This window comes from Halichoerus grypus, chromosome 13 (assembly GCF_964656455.1).
Source record: "Halichoerus grypus chromosome 13, mHalGry1.hap1.1, whole genome shotgun sequence".
NCBI classification, from domain to species: Eukaryota; Metazoa; Chordata; class Mammalia; order Carnivora; family Phocidae; genus Halichoerus; species Halichoerus grypus.
This window is the reverse complement of record NC_135724.1, coordinates 8,306,960-8,323,393: the sequence shown is the minus strand read 5'-3', so window position 1 is coordinate 8,323,393 and position 16,434 is coordinate 8,306,960. Positions and strand designations below refer to the sequence as shown.

The window sequence follows — 16,434 nt, the reverse complement described above, 5'->3', positions numbered from 1 at the left end:
ACTTCAAATACCTCATTTATAGAAACACATTACTGTATAAATGACGGAGAAAGTTAGTGGTCATGGAAATTACTATACACCCAAACCAGTCTAGAAATGGTGTCTCTACAACTGAATGTCTGCCTCAGAGCCTCTGTTTCCTAATCTATTAAATGGTAAGTATTTTTTTTTTTTTTTTTTTTTTTTTTTTTTGCTTAACACATGGCATTGCAAGAGGACTGAATGGAATAATGTATTTAAAGCATCTGCAAATCTAAATCAGTCTTCACATAAAGAAATCATAACCATGTAGGATACCTAATAGCAACAAGTGAATGTAACAGACAACATGCCCTAGGTATTTCAAGGGGGGGAATCACACCATGTCAATAGGAAGTTTATGCAAATTTTCTGGGAAGGTCAGAGCTTGAGCTTATTTATTCCAGAGTGACAGCTTAAGGGATCTTGCCAGGTTATTCTAAATATCTGCCTCAGCATCTGGTACTATGTGCGGTGGATAGTCCAAACCATTGCTTGTTACATAAATGAACGAAGAGGAAGAATATGCTGTTAAGGCAAGTTAGAGTGTCCGCTGAGTTGTATGGGCTCTAGATGAAGACTCCTAACAATGATGGTACAAAAATCACCTTTGGGGTGCCTATTTGGTTGGGGTAAGTGGCATGCTACTTTGTCCCTTAAGCTTTCATATTTTTCTTCCCTTCAATCAAGTAGTTTCCTTTCTCTCTTAAAATGATTATGTCCCCAAAAGGGCTAAGAAATTTTAACTGAAAACATGGGAAGATACTGCTCGCTATGGTGAGCAAGAAGAGAAATAAACATAATCTTTTGAACTTTTATCAAATTTAGACTCTTTATAAATGAACGAGTCATTTATAAAATTTTCAATCTTTATACATTTTTTTTTCTTAAAAACATCCTGACCTGCTAGGCACTAAATAGTCTTGCCTATAGCAAAAACCCATACATTGCCTCCAGCTAAAATTCAATACTCCCTATTTCTCCTTGCATCTTATAAAAATGATATAATTTTTAAATTAAAATTTCTTTACACTAGGGAATAGCCTACTTCTGAATGTCATGAGTTCCTACGTTAAGGGGGAGGGGGGAAGTTCTCCATTGTTTTGATTTTACAAGTTGAACATTTCAATAAATCATTTGCATCCACCAGTAATAGCTATGGTCTCCATTCCGCCTAGAAGATGAAAAGCCAGGACCCACTTTTAGTCATAGTTAACTAAAACGCGTGCATACATCAGTGCACTCCGGTCCTTCTCGCTGCTTCTTGCGAGAGGACGTCGGCGAAGGGCTGCCTCGCCTGATTGCTCCAGTCTGCTCAGCAGCAGAGGGATGAGACACATGCGCACGGTTGGTCTCTTTGTGTGCACCAGGAAGGGCTCGGCGTCGATTTACACTTCCTAATGGGGCAAAGACCTGGAACGCGAACGTGTGCTTAGGGACAAAAATGCACGTACACAAGGCCACTGAAATAAACAATTGTCTCGCTCCCGTTTGCCTTTTCCTCTTTGGGAGCATCCCCACCGCCCTTTCCCCGGTGTCCAGTTGGGGAGTGGACACTGAGAGCCCCGGAATGAGGAGCCGTGTCCTCAGGAATCCCACACCCGGGAGAGCGATGCGGGCAGAGGGAGCCGGGGGGAGCAGGACCCTGGATCCGGGGCGCGGGAGGAGCTCCCCGCCCGAGTCGCGAGGGATGGAGCGCGTCTTGCGAGCATCTCCGAGCGCAGCCACCCGGCGGGCCAGGGGGAGGGAGCCGGGCGGGCACCTTGGCCCGCCCCCCCTCCGCCTGCCCCTCCCCCCGCGCCGGGGAGCCGCGCGGGTGCGCTCTGGCCAGCTGTGCGCCGCCGAGTGAGGCGCCAGCCCGTGGGTGCTGCCGGGGGCGGCGGCGCGGAGGGGGCGCCCGCAGCTGGCGGCGGCGCGGGCCCGGCGCTCGGCTCGCGGCGGGGGGCGGAGGTGAGGACCGGAACGAGGAGGGCGGGCGCTGCTCGCGGCGCCGGGCCGCGTTCCCTGTCCGCGGCCGCCCTGCCACCAGCCCGCGTCCCCGCCGGCGGGAGCTCGGGGGACCGGGCGGCGGCGCGGCTGTGGCGGCGACTGGCTGGATGCGAGACCTGCGCGGACCTGGCGGCGGACGGCGGCTCTCGACTCCGGGAAGCCTATCGCGGAGGGGACGAGCCCGAACGTGCTGGCCATGGCCTCCAACTTTAACGACATAGTCAAGCAGGGCTACGTGAAAATCCGCAGCAGGAAGCTGGGGGTGAGTTGCTCGCTGGGCTCTCTCCTTCCCCTGCTCGCGTTTGGCGCGGCTGGCTGTTGTGGGGGGCGGGGGGCGGGGGGGGGCGGGGAGAGGTGACCCGCGCGGGCCAAGAGGGACCCGGCCCTTTCGCAGACAGCCCGCTTGTTGCTCGGCCGGTGTGGGGGCCCGCACTTGCCTCGGGGGGTTCTGCACACCGAGTTGAGGGTTCCGGGAGGGCCTGGGTCCCCATCCTCATGTGCGCGGTGCTGGTTTGGACCAGACTGAGAAGTCATGTAGACGAAAGGTATTGTCAGTTTTAAGATGAATGTGCCTCGGAGGGGGTTTTGTATATAGTGCAACCCCCAGTGGTCTGCTCTCAAAAGTGTGCGCCTTTCGGGGAGAATTGCTCGGTGTGCGGGAGGTGGACAGACGCTCCGGTGTGTGTATTTAGAATCACCATTTTCCAACCCCGCTCCCAAGCCCATTTGGAAATTCTCTTTGGATGCCCTACCGGCGCGGCGCGTCCCCGCCGGCGACTGCCAGCGACTTTAATGCGCCCTGAGCAGTTGCCCAAGTGGCAGGCTCCCTGGCCGTGCGCGCGCCCGGACAGGTGTACCTGCGCCCGTGTGCAGGCAGGTGTGTGCTCGCCGCCGCTGACACGGCAGGGCTGGCGACGGCAAAGTTTATGGAGACCTTGTCGTAGTTTTTTCGTGAAAGATAGTCTGCCTGACTTGGGAGAGAAACAGTGTAGACCCCCGGGGTTCAGAAGTTCTCTAGTGACCAGCCGAGGAGGTAAGAGGGACGCGCTGACGGTCTCGGAGGACCTGGGTGTGGAGCGGACAGGCCAGGAGGCGAGGGGCGGGCACTTGGAAACAGCTGCCCCGGCTCGGCGGCCCCGGGGGCGCGTGCGGGCGACGCGCAGGGGGGCGCGGTGGAGGCGGCGGGGCCCGCGCGCGCGACGGGTGCTGGGCAACCTGGGCAACCGAGAACGACCTTGGCCGGCAGGTCCAGAGCAGGAAGGGAAACTCGGTGTGGGGGCGAAAGTGCCCCTTACCCAATTCCCTGGATGTTTCTCTACCTCACCGTTCTCAAAGTTCCAGTTCTGCGAAGCTCCGGGATCCTGGGGCAGAGCGGCCTTGAACAAGAACATTCGCCGTGTTCCCTGCTGACTGGATGGATCGTCCAACTTGGAAAGAAAAGGAGGGAGAAGTTCGTTTATTTTCTCACTCAAAAAAAAAAAAGAAAGAAAAATAAGGCTAAATATAGCATTAGAAAATTGAACGAAGGTAGGGCAGAGCCCCTAAAACCCCTAAAAGAGGAAGGGTCACTACGCACCCAGAGGTCGCCGTGTCAGGAGTTGGTGGACGCAGGTGTGGGGGCAGGAGGAAGGGAAAAGGCAGACTTGTCTTTTTTGTGCTGCCTCGGCTGGGTGTCACTTTGAAGAGGAAGACTGTCCCCTGAGGAGACGAGAGACCCACTCCCTCGAACTTCAGCGGCTCTGTAGCAGCGGGGAGTAGAGAACTGGGTGACCACGAGGCCGCCCCCCTCGCGGCCTGGCGCCTCCGTGCGCGCCGCGCGCCCTGGCAGGGCCGGAGAGCACGCGCGCTGCAGCCCCTCGGCCGCGCTTCAGGGGCTGCTCCTGGGCAGAAAGCTGCGCCTCGTTCTTGTCCAGCGAGATAAGGAAGAACCCACGTGTAAAACTGCGGTTGTCCAGGAGGCTGCCGGCATCTCTCGGCCGGGACGCACTGCTCAAATCTGTCACCCGCACTGCCCAAGCAAGAAAGAGCTGGAGGGGAGAACCGTTTTAGGAACTTGACCTATGAAGCCCTTTGCTCTCCCACAGGGTGCTTGCTCATCCTTCTCGCTCTTTCCGTCTTCTTGGAATCTCAATTGTGTCGGACACCTCAGACGTTACAAGCTAATGGATGATTCTAGTCCCCCGGGAGATGTGTATCTGCTTCCACAGAGTCATTGTGTACGTGAGAATGAGACTAAGCAGTGCAACCCTGAGAACCCCCGCTCCTTGCGCTGCTGGTCCTGGGGTCTGTAGGATTCCTCTCCCATCCCCAGCTTTCCAGGATTTCATACAACAAAAACTGAATATGGCACCTAGTTAAAATATAGGATCCAAGGAAAGAGCATTGACTGCTTCTTGGGTAATCATGGTGTTAACAGCCTTTGAAATGTCCTTTTAAAACACCATTCCTCCTAAAGATGTGTGCAAATGTATTTGCAATCCCAAGGTGTCTGTCTCTTTCCATACTCACTGTTTAGAGATATATGCCTTTGTAAAGGACACCCTTCAGAGAAAATAAAAGCATGTTTACATATAGATTAATTGTATGTGTAGATTAATTTTGTCTTCCATTTCTACTTGAGAAATGTGAACTTCAGAGTTTGGTGTTGAGACAGTTTTGTTTTAATATTAAATTGAAATATTAAGCTAAATTAACCTTGATTATTTTGAAGAATTTTATTTATCAAAAAGAACTTTAGAAACTTTCTATTCAGAATATTCTACTATTCGGAAGGGTGACTTCACATGACACAACTTCATCTACATGTTTCTGTGAAGCTTAATAAGTAAGTGGGTCTCATTAGATAGTAAAACTTTAAGCAAGTAAGGGGTGCCGTACACATGAAAAGTCATATCCCAAATCATAGAAACATGATTTATCTAACTATTAAAACTTCATTTTCATAGTTAATAGTACATAATACTAATTTTGTGGACTCAGAACTATGGATTTTTCCAAATAAAATATGGATTTTTCCAAATAAAATAATTTTAATTCAGAAGACACATAATGATTCTTCTATGGTTTATGTTCAGAACTAAATATCAAAATAAAAATTCTAATGAAATATGCGCAGGTATTTGATTTATGATGTACAGAACTCATGCTTTCAAAAACCAAATTTTATAATATTCTAAGGGGAAAAAAAACCCTGGGCACGAGGCCAGTGGTATCAGAGATTATTATGACATGAAAATATATTTTGAGATGAAATGTTCTACGATACCCTTTACTACTTAAAAGTTAGTCTTCCCGGGGCGCCTGGGTGGCTCAGTCGTTAAGCGTCTGCCTTCGGCTCAGGTCATGATCCCAGGGTCCTGGGATCGAGCCCCGCATCGGGCTCTCTGCTAGGCGGAAAGCCTGCTTCTCCCTCTCCCACTCCTCCTGCTTGTGTTCCCTCTCTCCTGTGTCTCTCTCTGTCAAATAAATAAATAAAATCTTTAAAGAAAAAAAAAAAAAGTTAGTCTTCCCTATTGTCCTGAAGGAGGGCAGAAAAGTGCCACTTGCCCTTTAGGCTGGGGGACAACCCTGATGAAGCTTCCAGGTTGAAGTGGTTGAAACAGCCCTTGCCAGTCTTCTTAGAGAATCTAGTGCTACCTGTTGAGGACGCTTCTTTAGCCAATTATTTGGGCGAAATAGTAAGTGTTACACAATGTTTAGAATGTTTGCTTTGAAATTTGTCTTGACACATTAATCAGCCTGTCTTTTATTCAGGAAAATAATTTTGAAAAAAAAATAGTATTATCCTGGATTTTACCCTTGTCCTTTAAAAATGTGTAACATGACTGTTACAGTCATTTCTTCATAGTCTGTGTTAATTTTTCATTATAACATGTCACTGTTTCTATATATATACTGTTTTCCTTTTGCTTGATTTAAAAGCCCTTACAATAGTTCAGTTCCTTTTGCCACCTTATATGTTGCATGATTGGTATAATTCACAAGGTACCATGGTACTCAGTATTTTGTTTTTAACAAAGGGTTACTTAAAACACTAATTAAAAAAAAAAAAAAGCAAAAGCATGTTGGTCAAAATTGTTTATCTCGGGGCACCTGGGTGGCTCAGTTGGTTAGGTGACTGCCTTGGGCTCAGGTCATGATCCTGGAGTCCTGAAATCGAGTCCCGCATCAGGCTCCCTGCTCAGCGGGGAGTCTGCTTCTCCCTCTGACCCTCAGCCCTCTCATGCTCTCTCTCTCTATCTCATTCTCTCTCTCAAATAAATAAATAAAGTCTTTAAAAAAATTGGTTATCTCTTAGCCTTTATTACCTGTTTCCTTCTGAACACTGATAGGTTAAATTTAGTCAGCAAGGCATATGTTGTAAAATATCCAACGTATTCTTGGTTTGCAGATAAACTAAGAACTCAACCACTGAAACCATTACTAGAACTTTATACATGGCTATTGACTCTATAATGCAGCAAAGGTAAATGCAGCATATCATCATCATCACTGGCATTAACCTCACTGTATAAATTCCAGACTGCCATAGTTTGACTAATTCTAGACTCAGCCCTCACATCATTGTTTTTAAGGAGTTCTGTTCAAATATAGCAGTGTGAATATTCACAGGCACATTGTACACAGACAAATAGTATTTTACACAAATAGTTTTCTCTTTCTTTCTCAAAGTCAGGTGAAGGATTTGTATTGGTTTGTGTGGGTATCAAAGGAATGTCTCAAGATACAGTTGACGTTTGCACATTCAACAAATGATCAAATAATTATGGAGCATCTACTGTTTATCAGGTGGTGTGTGTGTGAGACAGAGAGAGAGAGAGAGAGAGAGACTGTGAATGTCCCAGAGTCATGTTGTATTGTCAGGGTTAATAACAATAAATACCTCCTACATCACTACTACTCATAGTACATTAGGCCAGTAATAGTCACTTTTCCCCAACCTGGCTGTAAGGGAAGCAGGGAAATGTAGAGGATCACATTTGGAATATGTGATGAGCCCCAACTTTATGAGCTGAACATCTATTCAGGATTTTCTCATTTGTATAATCTCCATTTGTTTCAACAACTTACTGTGGATACATCTACATCTTGCCCTCTCTCCCTCCTTTTTTTTTTTGTTTTTGTTTTTTCTCCCTCCTTGATTAGAACCTTGAGACACTTCCATCCCTGGCTTGATGACTCTTGATCTTCTTCTTATAAATTCTTTGGGTTTTCCTGTCCTTCCACAAACAGCTTTCTTCTGATGATGGAAGAGAGTAGTTTTTCATGAGAGAGATTTATGAAAATTTACCCCTTTACAGAAGCTCATTCATTAATATATATGGGAATTTTTGTGTGTGCATTTGCATATTTTTGGTTGATTAGAGCAATTAAAAATTTCTCTGGTTTCCCAAATATCTAGAAAGTATTTTACGAAGAGTGATTTTATCTTGTATGACATGCATTACCAGTTTACCAGGAATTAGATGCATTAAATATATTTAAGATAAAATATATAAATAACTTAATGATTTTGACCATTCAAACGTTCAGAAGAACTCTCAGGATCATTACTTCAGCTATGAATTCCTAAATCTATGGATTTAAAACATGGAAGTTGTATTGGGTGTACTTAATCTTTTCTCTTTCTAGAATATTCTGTATCCTGGACATTGCTTTCTGAAAAGGATCCATTATATCCATGGTTATTTATCATTTATCTCTTTCTTATTAAATATAGAATTTAGAATATATGAAAAGTAATTATTTTAGCTATTTTTATTTTTGATTTTTGTTTATGGTGACTATTATGTATGTGTTTAACACTGTTAAACATTCCACTTAATTATTAATAATAACCCATGTGAGTTATACTGAGTAGGACTATTAAGTATTCATGTGTTTGGTCTGTTTCTAATTACATCCACTTCATTTTAGAAACTATACAAAGATAAAAAGCAAGCAATACTAACAAAATAAAAATTACCTGTTTTCCCACCATCTAATGATCTTTTCTAGATTTCTTAAATTTTGAAGTTTTAGCTTTAAGGAAAAAATAATTCTATCAAATGGGACAAACTAGTTAAAAAAGAAAATACTATAATTTCTTTACTTCAGTTTTATTGTTTTTGTCACGTGACTCATAGTATTTTCTTTTCTTCTTCAAGCTGTAGTAACTTTGTCCAAAGAGCTCAAGAATGTAGGTAGAGAACATTTTCATTAACTTTCTGCATAAATCTCCACTGGTTTTATTTTAGGATACAGAACAGGATTATCCTTTGAGTACTTCCTTTTTATATTATAACACTACTCCTTAATGAGAGTATTGCACCTGTCAGTCAAATTGAATGGAATAAGGCATGATATTTTGTTATTAGTAGAGAACAGAATCTCATTTAATAAAGAAATGTTCTCATGTTGTTTGAAATAAATGGTGGTTGTAATACTTGAACATGTGCAAAGTATTTCTCCTGTTATTGTACTAAATTCATTGTAAAATTGTCTAATATTTTGGCTTAATAGTAAAATGACTGAGAGGACAGACACTTTGAAGTTTGATTTGAGGCTTCATAATAGTAACATAATCACTTTGCATTTTGGTGTACCATGCATTTTACAGCTTATAAAGAATTTCCACATATATTATCTTACATAATTTTCCCAGCATGCTTTTGAAAGTATATTTAATTTTACCTTTTATACATAAACTCAAATCCAAAAGAAGTAAAGGGAATCAGCCAGAGTTACAGAGAGACAGATTGGGTTTGTGTGTGGATGTGTATACTCAAATCTAGGTATCCTAACTTCAGGTGCAGTATTATAAATACAATGCAACAGTTTCCATTTCCTAAAATATGTAGACAGGGAGCAACACAGCTATGTGTACTATTCAAAGTAAATGTGTTTTCTTCAGCTGGTTACTTAGTGTAAAGCTAATATCATCATTCACTTGACTCAACCATAAGTTATTTACATTGCAGATGAACGTGCTACTGGCAGGTGGGAGGTAGTGGAAATGGCTGAAGGTGATCAAAAGACAAACAGACTTCCGGTTGTAAGCTAAATAAGTTCTGGAGAGGGAATGTAGAGCATGGTGACTACAGCTAACAATACAGTATTGTATTTTTTAAAGTTCCTAGGAGAGTAGATCTTAAAAGTTCTCCTCGCAAGAAAAAAAGTTGTACCTAGGTGAGGTGATGGATGTTAACTAACCTTAGTGTGGTGATCATTTCATAATGTACACATATATCAAATCATTGTGTTGTATACCTTAAACTTATACGATGTAATATATCAATTACCTCTCAATAAAACTGGAAAAAAGTGTTATTTAGTGAGAGAATTTATGCCACAATAAGGAGATACTATGCAGATATTTTTCCAGGCCACTTTGAATGGACGTGATTTCATTTTCATGTACCATCTAAAAACTGGCTAATTTCTCCTTTTAAGAATGGAGAACAGGCTCCAAAATGCAGCTGATATCACCTGTGTAGACTTTAAAATGTTTTTGTTTTTTTATTTTAAAGATTTTATTCATTTATTTGAGAGAAAGACATTGTTACCCAAATCCGGACACACTGGGCCATGCTGAACCAGACCATGACCTCTGTCTGCGAGGCTTGGTTGTTTATTTGTTGTGTTGCTTGCTACTTTTAAGGGGAAGGAATTGAAATAGATACACTTAAATGACGTTCCCTTTTTTTTTTTTAGTTCTCTTATTTTAAAAATGTCTATATGCCATTCTGTTACTTACGTGTAGGTATTTATATAAGATATATAGCATGGGTAAGCATGTACAGTTGTTTTTCTCCTCATGATTTTTTCCTTGTAAACATGAAATTAGTTTTCTCGGACCATTCAGTATGCTTTAAAATATGTATATGTGTGCGTGTGTGTATGTGTGTGCATACATAGATAGATACATAGATACAGGCATACATACACATGTGTTATATATTAAATAGAATGGTATATATTCCCAAATGACATGTAAGCCCTCACACACACTGAATTATATACAAATATAATAGGAAGGTTAACAGGAGAAGAAAATGTACATAAAATGTCTTAATAGCATACAAGTTAAGTTTTTATTATATAAATTATTACATGTTCACTTTATTCTTTGAAAAAAATTTTAATATTAGTCTAAAATTGAAATTTAGCACGTCTTTCAAAAACTATGGATTTTAAAGGTTTGCAACCAGTAAGAGAAAATTCTTTATCTCTGTTTACATAACCCTAGTGAAATTTCTAACATCGTATTCAAGAAAAGGAATGAAAGCATACTTTTTACATATTTGAACTTGCTTTGAAAAGTATGCCTTCTCATTTAACTTACTAGGAAATAGGAATACGTCTCCCTGAATGTTTTAAGGGCCCTGGGGCTGTGCTATAGAAAGCATCCATGTCATCATTTTCCTGATGCTTTTATAGACTTCATTACACTTTGGAATCTTTAAGTATTTCTTCTGTAAGTCTTCTAAACAAAAGCGCATCTAGTGCCAAATCATGATGCTGAGTTTAACTGGAAGCTACCAAATTATGTATAAGTATGAAATGTGTTTTTCTGTACATTTAAAATAACAGCTATTTAAAACTCTGACGGCTGCTTAACACACATACTGTTGCTTTCTGATACTTTACATGATTATCTAAATTACTTAGACCTCTATTTAAAGTGATCCTCAGTTATGACTGCTTTGGAGTTACTTACAGAGCTTGCGCTTTTCCTCATTGATTTGGTCTGGCTGGGTTTTGAGCATGGATATGCTTTTGAAGTCCCCCCAGGGGTTTTTACTGTGGTGCTATGGTTGATAATCATTATCATACAGTGAGGATTTGGGGAGAAATAAGGAAAATATGAGATCTGTTAGGCCACTGTAAACTACTAAAAACACTGTTATTAGTGCTGAGACTTATGAATTGGCATTCCCGAAATACAAAGTTAGTTATCCAGTAAATCAGTCATGTAATGCTAATTACTGACAGTCTATAAGCCTTTATAATGTGAATACAAAAATGATAAAGTAGAAATTTCTTCGAGGGACAGAAATTCACTTCTAAAACAATGTGGTGGACATAACTCAAAATTTTCTAAAAACTCTGGATCATTCTTTCTGTCAGTCATATTGATGCTCAGCTGAGGCTTCTGCTATTAATATGGCTACTCACGAAAGACTTCCTTCTTTACTTTGTGTATTCTAATCTAAGTAATTGCAATACCATGGCAGTTTAAATTGTACTTCATTTAAAACTCAGTAAGTTCTGAATGGTGCTGTTTTTCTTGTTGGAGATTCAGTGCTTCAGACTATTAAAGAAAAGAAACCTATACCTTAGAGTCTATTTTATATTCTTCATAGATCTGGGTTTATGGTTATGCAAGGCAGTCACTGCTATGTAGCACCTCATTTTTGGTGTCTCAGAGGTTTCTTTTGTTCTGTCTTTTGTTCGTTGTCTCCTACTTGAGGAGACAGAGCATGAGTGGATGGGTGGGAGAGAGAATTGGGGCAATATATGGCAAAAACCTACTGAGTACACATAGACAGTATGTACTTTATGGCTTGCAGAGAAAATAACACCAAGCTGAGAAATCATGAATAAAGAAGGCTTTGTTGTGAGTTCCATGCAGAAGAAATAGCATACCTATATAATGATATGTGCCTGGATGGGTGAGTAGCATTGAGGTAAAGACCCAGAATAAAGGGCTTATAATGTTCTAAGATCCCACAAAGTCACTGATGTATTTCATAAAAAAGGTTAATGTTCATTCTCAACTTAGCAACATCCCTGAATCTTGAGTGCATAGAATTCATTGTAGTAAAGTAGTATTTGGGCAAGAAGACCAATGAGGGGTGAGTATTAGTATCCAAGAAAGGCCTTTCTACTTGTGGTAGCTAGCCGTAATTGAGAATCACTGACAGAAGTATTTTTTTTTCTTGCACTGCAAAGAAGTCTTCTAACAATCATTGTTTGCATTGAGAAGTTAGCTGTCTTATTGTCACCTTTTGAAAATCATTAGACTTTTCCCCTCTGCCTACATTGAATGCCCTCATTTTCTGGTTTTCAGGAATTTTGCTATGCTATGTGTAAATGTAGTTTTAATTCTATTTATTATTCTTGGGTTTATAGTGCTTCTGGATTTTGTGGCTTGATATGTTTCTTCAGTTCTGAAAAAATATTTGCTATTTCCCCTTCTGTCATATCAATTCTGTCCATTCTTTTCTCTCCTTCCTTATTCATATGCTAGATAATTTATACTGTATTTTCTGTGCTTTTGTGCTTTTTTCTTTTTCATTCTTTTGTCACTCGAAGCTTCAGGATATTTTCTTCAGGATATTTCTTCTCATTTCACTAATTTTCTACTCAACTGAGAATAATCTACTGTTAAATTTATTCATTGTATTCAGTTTAAGTTATTTTTTCAGGTCTACAGTTTTCAGTTGATCCTGTTTTTTTAGAACGTCCTATAGAAATAAATTCTCAGTTTTATCTTTGTCAGGCTTCAATACCTTCAAGTCGATGACTTTTGTATTTGTCCAGCTTTTCTAGTTGTCAACATGCAGGCTTCCCTGAGTTACCTAGTACACCACTAACAGGAATGGAACATTCTCAGCTGGTTGAACTTTGTAGTGATTTCTGTGTGGGGAAACCGAGGCCTTGTGGTCCTCCAGAACTCCACTGAGAGCCAAGAGAGTTAGTTGGCTGTAGCTCTTCCTTAGTGGTGAGCCCCTCTTTCTGTGGTAATTTTGTCTTTGGATATTTTCAAACAGGTTATCTGTCTCTGGAGGAGAACTAGAGTTCTAGTGAAATTGAAAAAGAATGAAGGTATTTGAGTGATAGGACTAAACATGACTGCCCCAGGTGTGTGTGTGTGTGTGTGTGTGTGTGTGTGTAACCTGCCTCTGCATAAAAATGGGAGGGGGGAATGAAGCAGTTAGAAGCCTCCTCTAGCATTTGACTTAATGAACAAGGCCAAATATTTCTGTCCCTTTCAAGCAGTGGTTTTTTAACACTGGGCGCATATTACAATCACAGGAGATGGTTTTTAGTGTTGTTGGGTTTTTTGTTTTTTTAATGACAAGTTCTACTTCCAGAGATTCTTATTTAGTTGATCTCTGGGCAATAGAATTGTTTGTTCATTTGTGTTTGTTTCATTTAGTATTAATCTACCCAAGGGATTCTACAATAAATGACATACTTTTCACCAGAAAAGAATTCAGGACAAGTTGTTTATCACTATATATTACCACAGAACCCTACTGAACTAGAATAAATTGGTATAGTATGCCTCTGTAAGTGGTTAAATGAATTAACAATATGAATCAGATATTCATCATTTAGTTTTTTATCCAGCATTTCAGTCTTTTTTCCATATATTTAGAGAGCATCCCCCTGATATCAATATTATGGATGTTGAAGATAAGAAATAATACCTCACATTATAGAAGATGAAATTCCAAAATATTCTTTCCTCGTATCTTTTGCTGCTAGGGCATGAGAAATGAGCTAGGTATTATCAATTACATGACCAGACATTGAGTTAGTGATAAAAAAGGCAACCCAGGACAGGGATCTTCACAGGGGACAACAGAGTAATTGTTTCCATTGGATTGATTTATTGATGCAAAATTGTAAACTGTTGTACCTACTGTCCAAAAGCAATAGCCTCATCAAGAAACCTAATGATTTAAGAGATCACTTATTGTTGTTGTTTAGGCTTGAACCTGGTTCTCCAGCCCTCTATTCCTAATTTGAAGTAATGAAATATTTAATATATTTCCTTCTATGTAAATCAGCCAGTGTCAACTTCTGTTACAACTGATAGCAACTAATACCTCTGACAGATAAAATGGCATTATTGGAAGTGACCCAATTAAATCTTAGAATACACTTAAAATAATTAATTTTTAAAGTAATGGGTATGAAATGTCTTTCCTTACCAATATGTAAACCGTAGAATTCCTTTTCTATTGTAGTCATTGCTAGTTTGGACATTTAGCACATCATTAGTGAGTTATTCTGTTCACCCATGGAGAAATGTAGGAGCTTTGATGAGAGCATACATTCAGATCATATAATTAAGAGAACGTTTGCTTTTAAAAGAGGGACGCACACAAATGTACCCAGTGAATTTTTGACAGAAGTGCAAAAGCAAATCAGTGAAGGAAGGGTACCTTTTCAACAAATGTTGCTGGAGTAGTTGGACATCCCTGGGCAGAGTAAGTGAACCCCAACACAAACCTCGCACCTTGTAACTCCAAATAGATCATGGACATAAGTGTAAAAAGTAAAACTACAGAATTTTTGACAAAATGTATAAGAAAATCTTTAGAAACTGGGTCTGGGCAAAGAGTTCTTGGACTTGACATCAAAAGCATAAGCTGTAAAAGGAAAAATTGATCAATTAACCTCATCAAAATTAAAAATGTTTGCTTTGTGAAAGAGCCCATTAAGAAGATGAAAAAAAAATTGCTATAGACTGGGAGAAAATATTTACAAACTGTGTATCTCTAACAAAGAACTAGTATTAAAAAAACTCTTAAAACTCTATGGTAAAATTTTAAAAAACAACAACAATTCAATTAGAAAATGGGCAAAAGACATGAACTGACACTTCACAGAAGTTGCTATGCAGGTGGCAAATAAGCAGATGAACAGATGTTCAGTATTATTAGCCATTAGGGAGATGCAAATTACAACCACCGTGAGCTATCAATACATACCTACTGGGAAGGCTAAAATAAAAAACAGTGACAACCCCAAATGCTGGCAAGAAGGCAGAAAAACCGGATCCCTTGTACATTGCTGTGGGAATATGAAATGAGGGTTCCGATACTCTTGAAAACAATTTGGCAGTTTCTTAAATAACTGCCATACAACCCATCAACTGCAGTTCTTGGACATTTGTCCCAGAGACGTGAAAACTTTCTGTTCATGCACAGACCTATACACGAATGTTCATAGCGGCTTTATTGGAAACACCCCCAAACTGAAAACAAACCAGATGACCATCACTGGGTGAATGGTTAAGTAAACTATAGCGTATGCATATCATGGGATACTGAGGGATCAAAAGGGCTACACTATTAACACGCACAGTAATGAATCTCCAGATTATGTTGAGTGTGCGGAAAAAAAAATCCCGAAAGGTTATAAACTGTGTGATTTCCTTTATGTAGTATTTTTGAGATACAAAATTGTGGAAGTGAAGAACAGGTTCGTAGTAGCCAGAGGTTATGGACAGGGAGGCAGGAGTGGGGTTTGTGTGTGGCTGTGCTGATAAAAGGGCAGCGAAAGGCATCCCTGTGGTGAAGGAAACGTCCTGTATCTCGACTGTGTTCCTGTGGAGATCTCGGCTGTAATATTGGATTAGAGTTTTATCAGATGTTCCCATAGGGGAAAATTGAGTAAAGGCTATGCAGGGTCACTCTATATTACTTCTTGTAACTGCATGTGGAACTACAATTATCTCAAAATAAAAAGGTGTAATTAAAAAATGTAAGAGAGGTATCAAAATGTAGCCCTATTTTGCAAACAGGGTAAGTGATCTTTTGGGGCCCAGTTATTATGGGAGTAGTTTAGAAAAATTGAAAGAGCACAATCTTTAGCATCAATCAGCCTGGATTTAATTACTAACTCTGCCAGTTACAGCTGTGTAACCTGTGGGAACCTTCAAATACCTTTGAGCCTCACTTTTCTTATTTGTAAAATGGTTTATAAGATCTCATTATGTTTTGTTAACATTAAATAGATAATATTTTACAAGATATGAAACAGTGCTTGGTCTAGGAGGTACAAAACCCTTGAAAGGACTTTTAAACAGATAGCACAAGCTTCCTGGGACAGCCCTTTGAAAGGGAACACACATCCTTGCAGCTCTTCTGAACTGGGGTTCCGTGAGCAAAGAAAGCTTATTGTGAGTAATGCTGCAATGAACATGGGAGCACAGGTATCTCTATGAGATCCTGATTTTAACTTCTTTGGATCTATATCCAGAAGGAGGGATTGCTGGATCATATGGTATGTCTATTTTTAATTTCTTGAGGAACATCCATATTGTTTTCCATATTGGCTGCATCTGTTTGTATTCTAGCCGACAATGCCCAAGGGTTTCTTTTTCTCCGCATCTACACCAACACTGGTTATCTTGTCTTTTTGATGAGAGCCATTTAACAGGTATGAAGTGTGAGGGATACCTGATTGTAGTTTTGATTTGCATTTCCCTGATGATTAGAGGACCTTTTTGTATACCTTTTGCCATTTGTATGTCTTCTTTGGAAAACTGTCTATTTAAGTTCTCTGCTCATTTTTTAACTGTGTTGTTGGATTTTTTTGCTATTGAGTTGTAGGAGTTCTTTGTGTATTTTGGATATTAACCCCTTATTACATATATGTTTCACAAATATTTTCTCCAAGTCTACAGGTTGCCTTTTAATTTTGTTG

The 16,434-nt window shown here is 40.4% G+C and overlaps 1 protein-coding gene and 2 long non-coding RNA genes across 3 annotated transcripts in view; 2 read left to right on the top strand and 1 right to left on the bottom strand.

Annotated features, from left to right (window-relative positions):
- Positions 1–3,711, bottom strand: part of LOC144379829 (uncharacterized) — a 487,118-nt gene extending 483,407 nt beyond the window's left edge. Inside the window, exons 1-2 of the long non-coding RNA XR_013443267.1 lie at positions 3,584–3,711; positions 3,332–3,474 (exon numbers count right to left, since the gene is read on the bottom strand). This is a non-coding gene — a long non-coding RNA (uncharacterized LOC144379829). The remainder of the gene's footprint in view (positions 1–3,331; positions 3,475–3,583) is intronic.
- Positions 1,975–16,434, top strand: part of DOK6 (docking protein 6) — a 379,051-nt gene continuing 364,591 nt past the window's right edge. The window contains exon 1 of the mRNA XM_036109123.2: positions 1,975–2,269. Coding sequence (XP_035965016.1) covers positions 2,204–2,269 — 66 coding nt within the window. The 5' untranslated portion in view covers positions 1,975–2,203. The remainder of the gene's footprint in view (positions 2,270–16,434) is intronic.
- LOC118546414 (uncharacterized) lies at positions 2,285–4,582 on the top strand. Its single transcript, XR_004922575.2, has 2 exons — positions 2,285–3,040; positions 3,343–4,582. It is a non-coding gene; the product is annotated as an uncharacterized LOC118546414 (long non-coding RNA).